At 43.8% G+C, this 14,045-nt stretch overlaps 3 protein-coding genes across 3 annotated transcripts; 1 reads left to right on the forward strand and 2 right to left on the reverse strand.

Moving 5' to 3' along the window:
* Positions 1 to 7,770: 7,770 nt before the first annotated feature.
* Positions 7,771 to 13,816, reverse strand: LOC121592288 (transmembrane protease serine 9-like). The gene is made up of 8 exons (XM_041913687.1): positions 13,295 to 13,816; positions 12,982 to 13,223; positions 12,754 to 12,922; positions 12,341 to 12,644; positions 9,353 to 9,816; positions 8,882 to 9,293; positions 8,433 to 8,750; positions 7,771 to 8,360 (listed from the first exon to the last, which is right to left on the reverse strand). Exons 1-8 carry the CDS (start codon positions 13,809 to 13,811, stop codon positions 7,790 to 7,792), a joined length of 2,997 nt encoding a protein of 998 aa, XP_041769621.1. The 5' UTR covers positions 13,812 to 13,816; the 3' UTR covers positions 7,771 to 7,789.
* Positions 8,839 to 9,874, reverse strand: LOC121591896 (chymotrypsin-like). The gene is made up of 2 exons (XM_041912953.1): positions 9,353 to 9,874; positions 8,839 to 9,293 (listed from the first exon to the last, which is right to left on the reverse strand). Exons 1-2 carry the CDS (start codon positions 9,804 to 9,806, stop codon positions 8,878 to 8,880), a joined length of 870 nt encoding a protein of 289 aa, XP_041768887.1. The 5' UTR covers positions 9,807 to 9,874; the 3' UTR covers positions 8,839 to 8,877.
* LOC121591892 (collagenase-like) lies at positions 9,813 to 12,718 on the forward strand. The gene is made up of 3 exons (XM_041912948.1): positions 9,813 to 11,879; positions 11,953 to 12,104; positions 12,224 to 12,718. The coding sequence occupies exons 1-3, from the start codon at positions 11,554 to 11,556 to the stop codon at positions 12,661 to 12,663; spliced, it is 918 nt and encodes a 305-aa protein (XP_041768882.1). The 5' UTR covers positions 9,813 to 11,553; the 3' UTR covers positions 12,664 to 12,718.
* Positions 13,817 to 14,045: the final 229 nt, after the last annotated feature.

The raw sequence follows: 14,045 nt of genomic DNA on the forward strand, positions 1-14,045 counted from the left end.
TTTTGCAAAAATCGCAGAGGTGTTTGCGAACATCGTAGAAGTTTTTGCGAAAAATCGCAGAAGTTTTTGCGAAAATCGCAGAAGTGTTGCGAAAATCGCAGAAGTTTTTGCGAAAATCGCAGAAGTTTTTGCGAAAATCGTAAAAGTTTTTGCGAAAATCGCAGAAGTTTTTGCGAAAATCGCAGAAGTTTTTGGCGAAAATCGCTGCAGTTTTTGCGAAACTCGCAGAAGTTTTGCGAAAATCGCAGAAGTTTTTGCGACAATCTCAGAAGTTTTTACGAAAATCGCAGAAGTTTTTGCGACAATCTCAGAAGTTTTTGTGAAATCGCAGAAGTTTTTGCGAAAATTGCAGAAGTGTTTGCGACAATCTCAGAAGTTTTTTTGAAAATCGTCGAAGTTTTTGCGAAAATCGCAGAAGTTTTTGCGAAAATCGCAGAATGTTTTTGCGAAAATCGCAGAAAGTTTTTGCAAAATCGCAGAAGTTTTTGCAAAAAACGCCGGACTTTCAGCAAAATCTCAGAAGTTTTTGCGAAAATCGCAGAGTTTTTTGCGAAAATCGCAGAAGTTTTTACAACAATCTCAGAAGTTTTTGCAAAAATCGCAGAAGTTTTTGCGAAAATCGCAAAAAGTTTTTGCGAAAATCGCAGAAGTTTTTGCGAAAATCCCAGAAGTTTATGCGAAAATCGCAGAATTGTTTGCGAAATCGCAGAGGTTTTTGCGAGAAACCACAGAAGTTTTTGCGAAAATCGCAGAAGTTTTTGGCGAAAATCGCAGAAGTTTTTGCGAAAATCGCAGAAGCTTGTGAAATTGCAGAAGTTTTTGCGAAAATCGCAGAAGTTTTGCGAAAATCGCAGAAGGTTTGGCGAAAATCGCAGAAGTGTTTGCGAAAATTGCAGACATTTTTGCGAAAATCGCTGAAATTTTTGCGAATATCGCAGAAGTTTTTGCGAAAGTTTTTGCGAAAATCGAAGAAGTTTTTGCGAAAATCGCAGAAGTTGTTGCGAAAATCGCAGAAGTGTTTGTGAAAATCGCAGAAGTTTTTGCGAAAATCGCAGAAGTGTTTGCGAAAATCGCACAAGTTTTTGCGAAAATCGCAGAAGTTTTTGCGAAAATCGCACAAGTTTTTGCGAAATTCGCAGAAGTGTTTGCGAAAACGCAGAAGTTTTTGCAAAAATCGCAGAAGTTTTTGCGAAAATCGCAGAAGTTTTTGCGAAAATCCCAGAAGTTTTTGCGACAATCTCAGAAGTTTTTGTGAAAATCGCAGAAGTTTTTGCGAAAATCGCAGAAGTTTTTGCGAAAATCGTAAAAGTTTTTGCGAAAATCGCAGAAGTTTTTGCGAAAATCGCAGAAGTTTTTGCGAAAATCGCTGCAGTTTTTGCGAAAATCGCAGAAGTTTTTGCGAAAATCGCAGAAGTTTTTGCGACAATCTCAGAAGTTTTTGCGAAAATCGCAGAAGTTTTTACGACAATCTCAGAAGTTTTTACGAAAATCGCAGAAGTTTTTGCGACAATCTCAGAAGTTTTTGTGAAATCGCAGAAGTTTTTGCGAAAATTGCAGAAGTGTTTGCGACAATCTCAGAAGTTTTTGCGAAAATCGCAGAAGTTTATGCGAAAATCGCAGAAGTTTTTGCGAAAGTCGCAGAAGTTTTTGCGAAAGTCGCAGAAGTTTTTGCAAAAATCGCAGAGGTGTTTGCGAACATGTAGAAGTTTTTGCGAAAATCGCAGAAGTTTTTTGCGAAAATCGCAGAAGTGTTTGCGAAAATCGCAGAAGTTTTTGCGAAATCGCAGAAGTTTTTGCGAAAATCGTAAAAGTTTTTGCGAAAATCGCAGAAGTTTTTGAAAATCGCAGAAGTTTTTGCGAAAATCGCTGCAGTTTTTGCGAAAACTCGCAGAAGTTTTTGCGAAAATCGCAGAAGTTTTTGCGACAATCTCAGAAGTTTTTACGAAAATCGCAGAAGTTTTTGCGACAATCTCAGAAGTTTTTGTGAAATCGCAGAAGTTTTTGCGAAAATTGCAGAAGTTTTGCGACAATCTCAGAAGTTTTTGTGCAAATCGTAGAAGTTTTTGCGAAAAATCGCAGAAGTTTTTGCGAAAATCGCAGAAGTGTGTTGCGAAAATCGCAGAAGTTTTGCAAAAATCGCAGAAGTTTTTGCAAAAAACGCCGGACTTTCAGCGAAAATCTCAGAAGTTTTTGCGAAAATCGCAGAAGTTTTTGCGACAATCTCAGAAGTTTTTGTGCAAATCGCAGAAGTTTTTGCGAAAATCGCAGAAGTTTTTGCGAAAATCGCAGAAGTTTTTGCGAAAATCGCAGAAGTTTTTACAACAATCTCAGAAGTTTTTGCAAAAATCGCAGAAGTTTTTGCGAAAATCGCAAAAGTTTTTGCGAAAATCGCAGAAGTTTTGGCGAAAATCCCAGAAGTTTATGTGAAAATCGCAGAAGTGTTTGCGAAAATCGCAGAGGTTTTTGCGAGAACCACAGAAGTTTTTGCGAAAATCGCAGAAGTTTTTGCGAAAATCGCAGAAGTTTTTGCGAAAATCGCAGAAGCTTGTGAAAATTGCAGAAGTTTTTGCGAAAATCGCAGAAGTTTTGCGAAAATCGCAGAAGGTTTGGCGAAAATCGCAGAAGTGTTTGCGAAAATTGCAGACATTTTTGCGAAAATCGCTGAAATTTTTGCGAATATCGCAGAAGTTTTTGCGAAAGTTTTTGCGAAAATCGAAGAAGGTTTTGCGAAAATCGAAGAAGTTTTTGCGAAAATCGCAGAAGTTTTTGCAAAAATCGCAAAAGTTTTTGCGAATATCGCAAAAGTTTCGCAGAAGTGTTTGCGTATATCGCAGAAGTTTTTGCGAAAATCGCAGAAGTTTTTGCGAAAATCGCAGACATTTTTGCGAAAATCGCAGAAGTTTTTTTTTCGCTCAGGATTTTCGCAAAGACTTCTGCAATTTTCGCAAAAACTTCTGCGATTTTTGCAAAAAAACTTCTGCGGTTCTCACAAAAACTTCTGCGATTTTTTCAAAAATTTTTGCGATTTTCGCAAACACTTCTGCGATTTTCGCAAAAACTTGTGCGATTTTCGCAAAAAATTGGGCGATTTTCGCAAAAACTTCTGCGATGTTCGCTAACACTTCTGCAATTTTTGCAAAAAATTCCACGATTTTCGCAAAAAATTTTGCGATTTTTGCAAAAACTTTTGCGAAAAATTTTGCGATATTCGCAAAAACTTCTGCAATTTTCGCAAAAACTTCTGCGATTGTCGCAAAAACGTTTTTGCGCTGCATCGCAGAAGTTTTTGCAATCGCTGCAGTTTTTGCGAAAATCGCAGAAGTTTTTGCGAAAATCGCAGAAGTTTTTGCGACAATCTCAGAAGTTTTTACGAAAATCGCAGAAGTTTTTGCGACAATCTCAGAAGTTTTTGTGAAATCGCAGAAGTTTTTGCGAAAATTGCAGAAGTGTTTGCGACAATCTCAGAAGTGTTAGCGAACATCGCAGAAGTTTATGCGAAAATCGCAGAAGTTTTTGCGAAAGTCGCAGAAGTTTTTGCGAAAGTCGCAGAAGTTTTTGCAAAAATCGCAGAGGTGTTTGCGAACATCGTAGAAGTTTTTGCGAAAATCGCAGAAGTTTTTGCGAAAATCGCAGAAGTGTTTGCGAAAATCGCAGAAGTTTTTGCGAAAATCGCAGAAGTTTTTGCGAAAATCGTAAAAGTTTTTGCGAAAATCGCAGAAGTTTTTGCGAAAATCGCAGAAGTTTTTGCGAAAATCGCTGCAGTTTTTGCGAAACTCGCAGAAGTTTTTGCGAAAATCGCAGAAGTTTTTGCGACAATCTCAGAAGTTTTTACGAAAATCGCAGAAGTTTTTGCGACAATCTCAGAAGTTTTTGTGAAATCGCAGAAGTTTTTGCGAAAATTGCAGAAGTGTTTGCGACAATCTCAGAAGTTTTTGTGAAAATCGTAGAAGTTTTTGCGAAAATCGCAGAAGTTTTTGCGAAAATCGCAGAAGTGTTTGCGAAAATCGCAGAAGTTTTTGCAAAAATCGCAGAAGTTTTTGCAAAAAACGCCGGACTTTCAGCGAAAATCTCAGAAGTTTTTGCGAAAATCGCAGAAGTTTTTGCGAAAATCGCAGAAGTTTTTACAACAATCTCAGAAGTTTTTGCAAAAATCGCAGAAGTTTTTGCGAAAATCGCAAAAGTTTTTGCGAAAATCGCAGAAGTTTTTGCGAAAATCCCAGAAGTTTATGCGAAAATCGCAGAAGTGTTTGCGAAAATCGCAGAGGTTTTTGCGAGAACCACAGAAGTTTTTGCGAAAATCGCAGAAGTTTTTGCGAAAATCGCAGAAGTTTTTGCGAAAATCGCAGAAGCTTGTGAAAATTGCAGAAGTTTTTGCGAAAATCGCAGAAGTTTTTGCGAAAATCGCAGAAGGTTTGGCGAAAATCGCAGAAGTGTTTGCGAAAATTGCAGACATTTTTGCGAAAATCGCTGAAATTTTTGCGAATATCGCAGAAGTTTTTGCGAAAGTTTTTGCGAAAATCGAAGAAGTTTTTGCGAAAATCGAAGAAGTTTTTGCGAAAATCGCAGAAGTTTTTGCGAAAATCGCAAAAGTTTTTGCGAATATCGCAAAAGTTTCGCAGAAGTGTTTGCGTATATCGCAGAAGTTTTTGCGAAAATCGCAGAAGTTTTTGCGAAAATCGCAGACATTTTTGCGAAAATCGCAGAAGTTTTTTTTTCGCAAAGGATTTTCGCAAAGACTTCTGCAATTTTCGCAAAAACTTCTGCGATTTTTGCAAAAAAACTTCTGCGGTTCTCACAAAAACTTCTGCGATTTTTTCAAAATTTTTGCGATTTTCGCAAACACTTCTGCGATTTTCGCAAAAACTTGTGCGATTTTCGCAAAAAATTGTGCGATTTTCGCAAAAACTTCTGCGATGTTCGCTAACACTTCTGCAATTTTCGCAAAAAATTCCACGATTTTCGCAAAAAATTTTGCGATTTTTGCAAAAACTTTTGCGAAAAATTTTGCGATATTCGCAAAAACTTCTGCAATTTTCGCAAAAACTTCTGCGATTGTCGCAAAAACTTCTGCGATTTTCGCAAAAACTTCTGCGATTTTCGCAAACACTTCTGCGGTTCTCGCAAAAACTTCTGCGATTTTGACAAAAAGTGTTGCGATTTTTGCAAAAATGTCTGCCAATTTCACAAAAACTTCTGCGATTTTCGCAAAATCTTCTGCGATTTTCGCAAAAACTTCTGCGATTTTCGCAAACACTTCTGCGATTTTCGCAAAAACTTCTGCGATTTTCGCAAACACTTCTGCGATTTTCGCAAAAACTTCTGTGATTATCGTAAACACTTCTGCGATTTTTGCAAAAACTTCTGCAAATTTTGTAAAAACTTCTGCGATTTTCGCAAAAACTTCTGCGATTGTCGCAAAAACATCTGCGATTTTCGCAAAAACTTCTGCGAAAACTTCTACGATTTTCGCAAAAAGTTTTGCGACTGTCTCAAAAAGTTTTGCGTTTGTTGCCAAAACTTCTGCGATTGTCGCATAAACTTCTGCGATTGTCGTATAAATTGCTGCAATTGTCGCAAAAACATCGGCGATTTTCGCAAAAAGTTTTGCGATTGTTGCAAAATTTTTGGTGATTGTCACAAAAAGCTTTGCGATTTTCGCAAAAACTTCTGCGATTGTCGCAAAAAGTGTTGCGATTGTCGCAACCAGTCGCTGCGCCGTTCAGAATCCTGAAAGCCGTAGGATGTAGTTCTTTTTCAACTTTCATTCATACTGCATATTATACACTTCCGATCTACGGAGCCCCAGACGACCGCCTAGTTTGCCTACCGTTAGATCCGCCGCTGCGCCCACCACAAATAGACTGGATCATCAAAAATTAGCTTCGGGCTGGTTGCAATAGTCTCAATCTCAAACCATCATTTTGCTGAACTGAACCTTTCGGGTTAATTGCAGATCGGAACAAATGGAAATCCGATGGTCCGATGGAAATCCGGCAAATACGGCGGATGCGGTAAAACATGGGCAGTATAGCTTTGTCGTGGCGTGATGAGTATTCTGGCCGTTTATCACGCAGTGCTCGGCTGATGATACGAGTTACACCAAGCGCGGCTGCAAGCTCTTCTTGCGTTTGGCAGTGATTTTCCTCCAGTGAAGCCGTCAATTCTTCGTCGGCGAACTTTTTGGGCCTTCCTTCACGTTGCGCATCCTCCACGGTGAAATCGCCACTTCGAAAGCGTCGAAACCAATCCCTACACCTTGTTTAGCTTAGAGCAGTATCGCCATAAGCACTGGAAAGCGCTCGATGCGCTGTGGCTGCCGTTTTCTTCGCTCGAAACAAAAACAGCAACACCTCCAGTATATGGCGCTGATCTGGCTCAAGACATTTTCAAGAACTAGGAACTTTTACTCGCACGAAATAATCACTAATCTGTTTACACAGTTTGATTATGTCATTCCCGAACTTGATTTACAGGGTTTTCGAGGATATTATTGACATGTTCAGCGAGTTGTTGATTCGTTCGAGCATATAATTGACTCTTTCAGCGAGATATTGAATTGTTGGGAAGCATGCGTTGGCATGTTCGGCGATACTATAGATGCTATACATATCGACAACATTTCTATAAACAAGTAACTGAAACAAGTAACCTTCTTTTAGGGGTAACGGGTCATCCCGGCAATGCAGACTTTCGATACTTATTAAGTTCCACGTAGCCGGATAATCAGTCCTTGCTTAAGGCAGCAGTCCATGACATGGGCATGTTGTTAAGACGTCCTAGTTGACGATGATAACGCGGGACCCTCCGATGCAACAAGAAAAAAACGATAGAAAAACAGCTGGACTGAGTGAGTCCGATTAAAGTACTATTAAGGTCTCAAGAGCAGTATCGGGGCACGGAATCAGGATCTATTCCAGGAATGATATGAAATCTTACCCAGTTCAAGGACAAGGTATGGGTTTAGGAACAGTTCGAGTACCGCAAGGATTGCAGGATCTGCATAGGGTCAAGAACAGTTCGAAGACCATTATGGGTTCAGAGTAAGTTTTGGCGTGAATTCGAGATCAATGCCAGGGCCGGTACGATTTTTGGAGCAATTTCAGTACCAATGTAGAGTCAAGACATATTCCAGATCCGGTATGGGATTGGGATCAACTTCACGACCGGTATAGTGTCAATTTCAGTTAAAGCAGTGCTCTCCAACCTTTTTAGGAACACGAACCACTTGGCTTACATAATACGTTTGCACGGCCCACATCTATTGATGCATACGTTTTATTGACTTAGTTCAACGTTTTTAATCAAAAATATATTTTAATCTTATCCTAAACGTGCCTGTTAAAAATGTAATTTTGATTCTGCGCAAGAAAATTGCACGAAGTATATTGTAACAAGCTTTTCTTCCGAAAAATCATTTTTTCGTGGATTACTTCTGTTAACGCCACGGACTACAAGTTGGAGACCACTGAGTTAAAGGACCGGTAGGGGGTTACGACCAGTTCCAGAGTCAGGTTCATGACTAATCCTAACACCTATATGAGATTGAAAAAAGTTCCAGCACTAGAAAAGTTCTGTAAAATTCCAGGTTTGACATTTTCTCTTAATGTATCCCTTGGAATTAAAAAAACATATGATATTTGCGTTGTCTTTAAAAAAACCATTTCACGTATACTCCAGAAATTATCTTCCATAACCCCGTAACCGGGTCCAATTGACTAGAGGTAAAAAATTCACGTTCTACGTTTTTTAGTTTATCGGCCTACTCTCATGCTCTATTTATGCTCTTTATTCACATCACCACAGCGTCCGAGTTGTTCTCAATCCACGTGAGGTACTCGGTGACGCGCGTATGGACCGACGGCCAGCTGCGTTCGCAGCCCATCGAAAACCCATACGAATGAACCGCGATTAGTATCGTTTGTCCATTTTCCGTCACCGTCACTGGACCACCCTCATCACCCACGCAAGCTGCACCATTCTCGGTCGAGGTGCACACATTGCGCGAGCTCAGATACAGCGGGAAGCTAATCAGACAGCTAGTGTTGGTGATGACGCGCGCACGGAAGTACAGCAGACGACGAACCGGGACCACCTCGCCCGTGCTTTGACCAGTTTGGCCCCAGCCGGCTATCGTCGTTTCGTAGTTATTAAACGAATGGCCAATGTACAGACGGCTAGGCAGTTGCACAACGCGTACCCGGTCACTCAGCGGCGCCGGACGGGACAGGGTCAGAATGGCCAGATCGTTCGAGAAGAAGAACGAGCTAAAGTCCGGGTGCACCAGTACGGAGGCGACGGTGATAAATTCCTGCACCGTGGTCATATCGTGTGCACCAAGCATTACCGTGATGGTGCGGTAGCTGTGGGAGAGATAAGGGAAACAATATATGAAGAAGAGCTGGGTTTTGTATCTTGGAGGGCATCACACTTACCCATTGACACAGTTCGCTGAGGTAAGTATGTGGCGCTGCGAGATCAGGGTCCCACCGCAGAAGTACGTATTGGAGGGGAACGTCACGAGCACACCGGCCGCCCACGGTACATCGGTAGGGCCTGCCTCTATCCCGTTGTTGATGCGCCGATCTGGCCCATCCGGCACCGGACTGCCAGCAACCACTGCAATCACACACAAACCTACCAAAATGGTACGAACTACCGAGGATAGCTCCATGATGTCTCGTCTGGGTGATGTGGTCGTCGACGTCTTCCCTCGAAATAAAGCGCGCATTAGCAACAGAGCAGCGCGTATTTATAACCCAATCGGGGTACTATTCTAGACGCATAACAACTCAATTCGGACGTAAGCGAGAAGTAGCAGATAAGATGAGATCAGTGTGGTGCAGTTGGTCGTACGATAAGCCCATCTTTATTCCCTCTTTACGGTCGGATCAGCGTGTCGGTGTTCAGCTCGAGCCAGTTCATGTACTCGGTCAGCCGTACGTGGACGGCAGGACGGCCCCGCTCGCAGCGCGAAGCCGTAAATACGTGGATGCCGATCAGAAAAGTTTCCCCGTTCTCGGTGACGGTAACCGGTGCACCCTGGTCACCAACGCACGGTGCCCCACCATCGGTCGCGGTGCAGATGTGCGTGCTGCGGATGTTGGTCAGCAGGAAGGACAGCTCGCAGCTCAGGTTCGTGATGACGGGGCTGCGGATGAAGCGCAGGTTCGGCATCGGCAGCGGTTCGCCCGTATTGGTGCCGGTTTCGCCCCAGCCCGAGATCGTCGTGACGTAGTTGTTGAACGAGTGGCCAATGTACATGCGGCGCGGCAGGTTGATGATTTGGATTTGATCTGCAATACAAAGCGGCAGAGTCAGTGACTGTTCCACGATTCCAACACCTGTTGCTTACCATTCCAGCGGGGCTGACGCGACAGGGTCAGGATTGCGATGTCATCTCGCTCTAGGAACGAGCTGTAATCCGGATGTACGCGTACGTGCGCCACCGGCACAAAATCGGACGTCGTCGCAATCGTGCTCGCACCCAGCATCGCCGTAATCGAGCTCTGACCGTTCACGCATGAAGCAGCCGTTAGGACGTGGGTCGGCGAAATCAGCGCACCACCGCAAAAGCTCGTACCGGACGCAAGCGACACGAGCAGCCCAACTGCCCACGGAGCATCGGTCGGACTAGCGATCTGGCCATTGTTGATGCGACGATCGGGCACCGCGTCCGCCTTGGGGTCGTAAAACCGACTCACCTTGCTCCAGTCGACATCCTGCGCCGAGCGGATCTCGCGACTCGAAGTCGCCACCAGCAGCAGGCTGCTGGTTGCGAGCAGCACCAGTGCACAATACTTTACCATCCTGTCTGTACTAGCAGTGAACGTACAATGAGGTGTGGTTCGAAGGAAACTGTACGTTTTTTAGTCCCTACACAAAGTACGCCCCGTTAGGGAAGGGTCAGAGCAATGGAGGCTCATTAATGTGAAAGAGAAGCCATGCGGGGCGTTGCAAATCGGTGTTTTTTTCTCCGCTTCCAAAAGCTGCTTATCAATCGTGATTGGTCAGAAAAGGGATTTGCTGCGTGTTTTGCCGACAATATCAATACGAATCGGAGAGTTACGGGGCGTACTGGCTGACGGAGGCCTGTGCTTAACAAAAAATGGGACAGGTGTACCTTCCAATTTCCCCCCAGCAAGGGAATGTGGATTCAGCGATAAGTTTTGCGCTGTTTGTTGTTGATGCGCTTCTTGGCAGGTCTTTCCTTTTGTTTTGAGTTTTTACTGGGTACCTATTTTTTATGTTGAAAATCATATCAGATTAGCGCATTGGAGTATTTGAAGTCATCTAAATGACGTCTCTTTGATTAAAGCAATTTTTCAGAAAAAATGAAACATTTGAATCAATATTGCTGAGAGAAACTGTACTCAGCTCAGGAAATTATAAAGAATTTTATAAAAATCTCTTCAATAATTTAGAACTTGGTTGCAAAATTAATATAAACCAAATAAATATACGCATAAATCTATTACCTACATACTTAGAACTAGGTTCTTAGGAAGCTTACTCCTATCCTACCCAATAGCAAAGTACGTCTAGCGAGTAGGTGCTGCGTAAAATTGGCTGTAATTTTTCCTAGTTAATTAAAGCCAATTATATTAACTACATCATTATAAGACCTAATTATACAGAACAGTAACGTGCTAGACAATGTATTGAAGAGCGCAAAGGTAGAGCATCAGAAGAGTTACTTTTTTATTAGAAGAGACGTTAATAAACTGAACGTCTATATGCCAAAGACTCTAGAACAGCGAGCACTTAGTTCCATATTGAGTACAAGAAACACTGACGTAACCATGAAGGATAATAAAATGATATCCGTTTACATTTTCCTTGTATAGCTTCTAACCTGTTTATCCTATTTTGTTGCTCAGAGGACCATTCAATGTACAACAGTTGTTCAAGTAAGGAAAAGACGATTGAAGTATTTCAAACTCAACTAAATCATTCATAGGGTACGAAAGCTTAACGTCATCCTCATAAAAGTAGTCTACCGCAGTCAGAGATAAAGTAAGTTATGTCGTTGATGATAACTTTAAATCAGAGTGGGCCAAGAATAATGTCTAGCAGGACCTCTGTTTGATTTGAAAAAGGTATTGAACATGCTCCGATGCTCCAATGTGAACAGAAATATTGCTATTCAATAAATAGCTGAAGCATCATTCAATGCATACCATGATTCTAGTTCCTTGGACATACACGCAATGATAATACGAGTTCATGTATTTGTCTCATTAAGTGCATATCAGTAATCAGCTCAAGCTGAGCTTCAGATTGGCCTGCTTTATTTAAATATCTTAACGTACCAGACTTAACTTTACGATGCAACTCAGATAAGCAGCCCTTCAGAGTGATTACAGTTCTGCATAAACCCCAATTGACGTGCAAAACGAGAGTGCTATCGCACATAATTTTATCAGCAAAAATTAGAAAGAATAAAAACAAAAAACCTGCAACAGCCGTCGTGTTTAAACCATACCGAACCATCCCATTCCACGCTAGTTGCATTGCAAAAGTCATCCAAACCCAATCAATACCCCTCCCGGAACAATGCGTGCGTTGTGGCTAGTAATTGCGCTTAGCGTGTGCCTCCTGCTGCCTGCCGTGATACAGGGAGCAAGTATATCAAGCCCGGAAGATATCGATTGGTCCAGCGTACGTTCGATACGAGAGAGGCCGGGCTATCGTGGTGCCGTTTCAAGCCTTTCGGAGGAGCCCAACCGTTCGCAGCGCATCTTGAACGGTGTGACGGTAGCGCGCGGTGACATTCCTTATGCAGCTGCCATATTAATTAGTGAAGAATTTGCTACCTATTTCTGTGGCGGTGTGCTGGTTTCTGAGTTGTTCGTGCTAACGGCTGCATCGTGTGTTGAGGGGTAAGACAGATGGAATGTCGACCGTAGCAGTTGTTCCAATAAAACTGAATTGTTTTTTTTCCTTTTCATTCAGTGATCGTGATCTTTCCATTACGGTGCTGCTCGATGCTGCCCAAATCAACAGCGCTGGGGAGTTCATCGCGGTGTCGGAGATCATTGTACATCCGGCGCCGTCCGACAACGACATTGCACTGCTTCGGCTAAACCGTGCCGTCAGACTTAATGGTGAGTATAAGATCCTCAACAATCTTTAATTGACTTTCGATTTCTTTTGAACTCCCTGTGAGATTTAAACTTTGCAAGATCATATCCACTTCTACTAAACGAAACCACCCTCTTCCCAGACAATATACGCCCTGTGACACTGCCCAACCGCCGACAGCGTACGATGACGTTCGTCAACCAGCTGGCGTCGATCTCGGGCTGGGGTCGTACCGCTTCCAACACAAACGAGGCACTACCTCTCAACAATCTGCGCCTGGTGCGCAATCACGTCATGAGCAACTTCAACTGTGGCGTCTCGTTCCCGTTCACCATTACCGATCAACATATCTGCATCACGGGCGACAGTGGCAGTGCCTGTGCGGGTGACGAAGGTGGTCCACTGACCACGGTTGACGTCGTAACGGGACGTACGTTCCTGATCGGGCTGTACTCGTTCACCTCGTTCCTGGGGTGCGGTATGGGACGCCCAACCGTGCACACGCGCATTACGGAGTATCTGGATTGGATTGAAGCGAACTCCGACGTGGTGATACTGGACAACTGGGACACGGTAGCATAAGCAAAGGCAAGGACGGTAGATCAAATAAAAACTTATTCGCAAACGCAAAAAAAAACTGTATTTCTTGTTCCCGGTCTCTAGGTTACGCACGAATGCTCGCTCCAGTGTAGATCTCAATCCAGTTGAGATAGTCGGTGACGCGCGTATGAACCGCCGGCCAGCTGCGTGTGCATCCCCGCGAGTACGTGTACGAATGAATGGCGATCACGGTCGACTGTCCGTCCTCCTCCACGATCGTTACGGGACCACCTTCATCACCCTGTGAGAAAGATTGTATGTTAAATTTCTGAATCAAACTCGCTTGCGTAGTCATCTTACCACACAGGGTGCTCCACCATCCGATGAGGTGCAAACATTGGAAGATCTCAGATAGAGTGGGAAACTGATCGTGCAGCTAAAGTTGGAGATCACCTGCGAGCGCACCGAACGAAGCTGCTGCATTGGCAGTGCCTCGCCAGTGTTGGAAGCCGTCTCACCCCAGCCACTGATGGTGGTCCAAGCGTTCGTAAACGATTCACCCACCTGTGAACGGCGGGGAAGACGTGCCAGTTGAATTTGATCTGCAATGCAACAAAAATAACGGGGTCTTTAATTCTTCATTGAATTGTGTCTTACAGAAGTTTCCAATTACCGTTAAATCGTGGCATGCGGGAAAGCGTCAAAATGGCCAGATCGTTCGCCTGGAAGAAGGAACTGTAGTCCGGATGGACCCGCACATGGCTCACGACGACAAAGTCCTGCGCGCGCGTAATATCGCTCGCACCCAGTAGCACCGTAATGGACGTCTGGCCTTCGACACACGTCGCCGAGGTAAGGACGTGCGTGCGGGACACCAGCACACCTCCGCAGAAGTACGTGCCCTGCTCGACCGACACCAGCACACCGACAATGTACGGCACATCGGTCGGACCGACGACGATACCATTGTTGATGCGACCAGTGCGCTCCGGAGCAGGGGCCGCCCGTTCCAAATACCGTTCGACGAAGCTGGCCGCTCGCTTAGCCTTGAACAAGGGGCTTTCCTGTACCGGACGCACCTCAGCCCAGTTGATATCTTCCAGACGTGTAATCGTTACCTCGCCGGAGACGCAGGCAACGACGCTGACGATCGTCAGCCCCAGTAGGGCAACTGCTGATAGGAATCGCATCGTTCGCTGGCTGATTGACTGAAGCGGGATTAGCAGGTGGCGGGAGTATATATGCAGGTCTCACCGTTTGCTAATCTTATCAACAAAAACCCAGGTGGAAACTGTTGCAATTGAGCTGAAGCAGCAGACCACGAAAAGAGGCAACCGAAAAGAAGCGTAACTTCCAGAAACAAATCGCCTTACGATGGGTGACGTATTTCTAACGAGTCTTCGGCAACAGCAACGCTTAACAAC

The sequence above is a fragment of the Anopheles merus genome, chromosome 2L (genome assembly GCF_017562075.2).
Source record: "Anopheles merus strain MAF chromosome 2L, AmerM5.1, whole genome shotgun sequence".
Lineage (NCBI taxonomy): Eukaryota > Metazoa > Arthropoda > Insecta > Diptera > Culicidae > Anopheles > Anopheles merus.

Excerpts from the sequence above, each read along its gene's own strand:
- LOC121591892 (XM_041912948.1), top strand. The coding sequence starts at position 11,554 with ATGCGTGCGTTGTGGCTAGTAATTGCGCTTAGCGTGTGCCTCCTGCTG. Across the intron at positions 11,880-11,952 it reads GCTGCATCGTGTGTTGAGGG|TGATCGTGATCTTTCCATTA; the intron begins GTAAGACAGATG and ends CTTTTCATTCAG. Across the intron at positions 12,105-12,223 it reads CCGTGCCGTCAGACTTAATG|ACAATATACGCCCTGTGACA; the intron begins GTGAGTATAAGA and ends CCCTCTTCCCAG.
- LOC121591896 (XM_041912953.1), bottom strand. The coding sequence starts at position 9,806 with ATGGTAAAGTATTGTGCACTGGTGCTGCTCGCAACCAGCAGCCTGCTG. Across the intron at positions 9,294-9,352 it reads GCGTCAGCCCCGCTGGAATG|ATCAAATCCAAATCATCAAC; the intron begins GTAAGCAACAGG and ends TTTGTATTGCAG.
- LOC121592288 (XM_041913687.1), bottom strand. The coding sequence starts at position 13,811 with ATGCGATTCCTATCAGCAGTTGCCCTACTGGGGCTGACGATCGTCAGC. Across the intron at positions 12,923-12,981 it reads ATGGTGGAGCACCCTGTGTG|GGTGATGAAGGTGGTCCCGT; the intron begins GTAAGATGACTA and ends TCTTTCTCACAG. Across the intron at positions 9,294-9,352 it reads GCGTCAGCCCCGCTGGAATG|ATCAAATCCAAATCATCAAC; the intron begins GTAAGCAACAGG and ends TTTGTATTGCAG.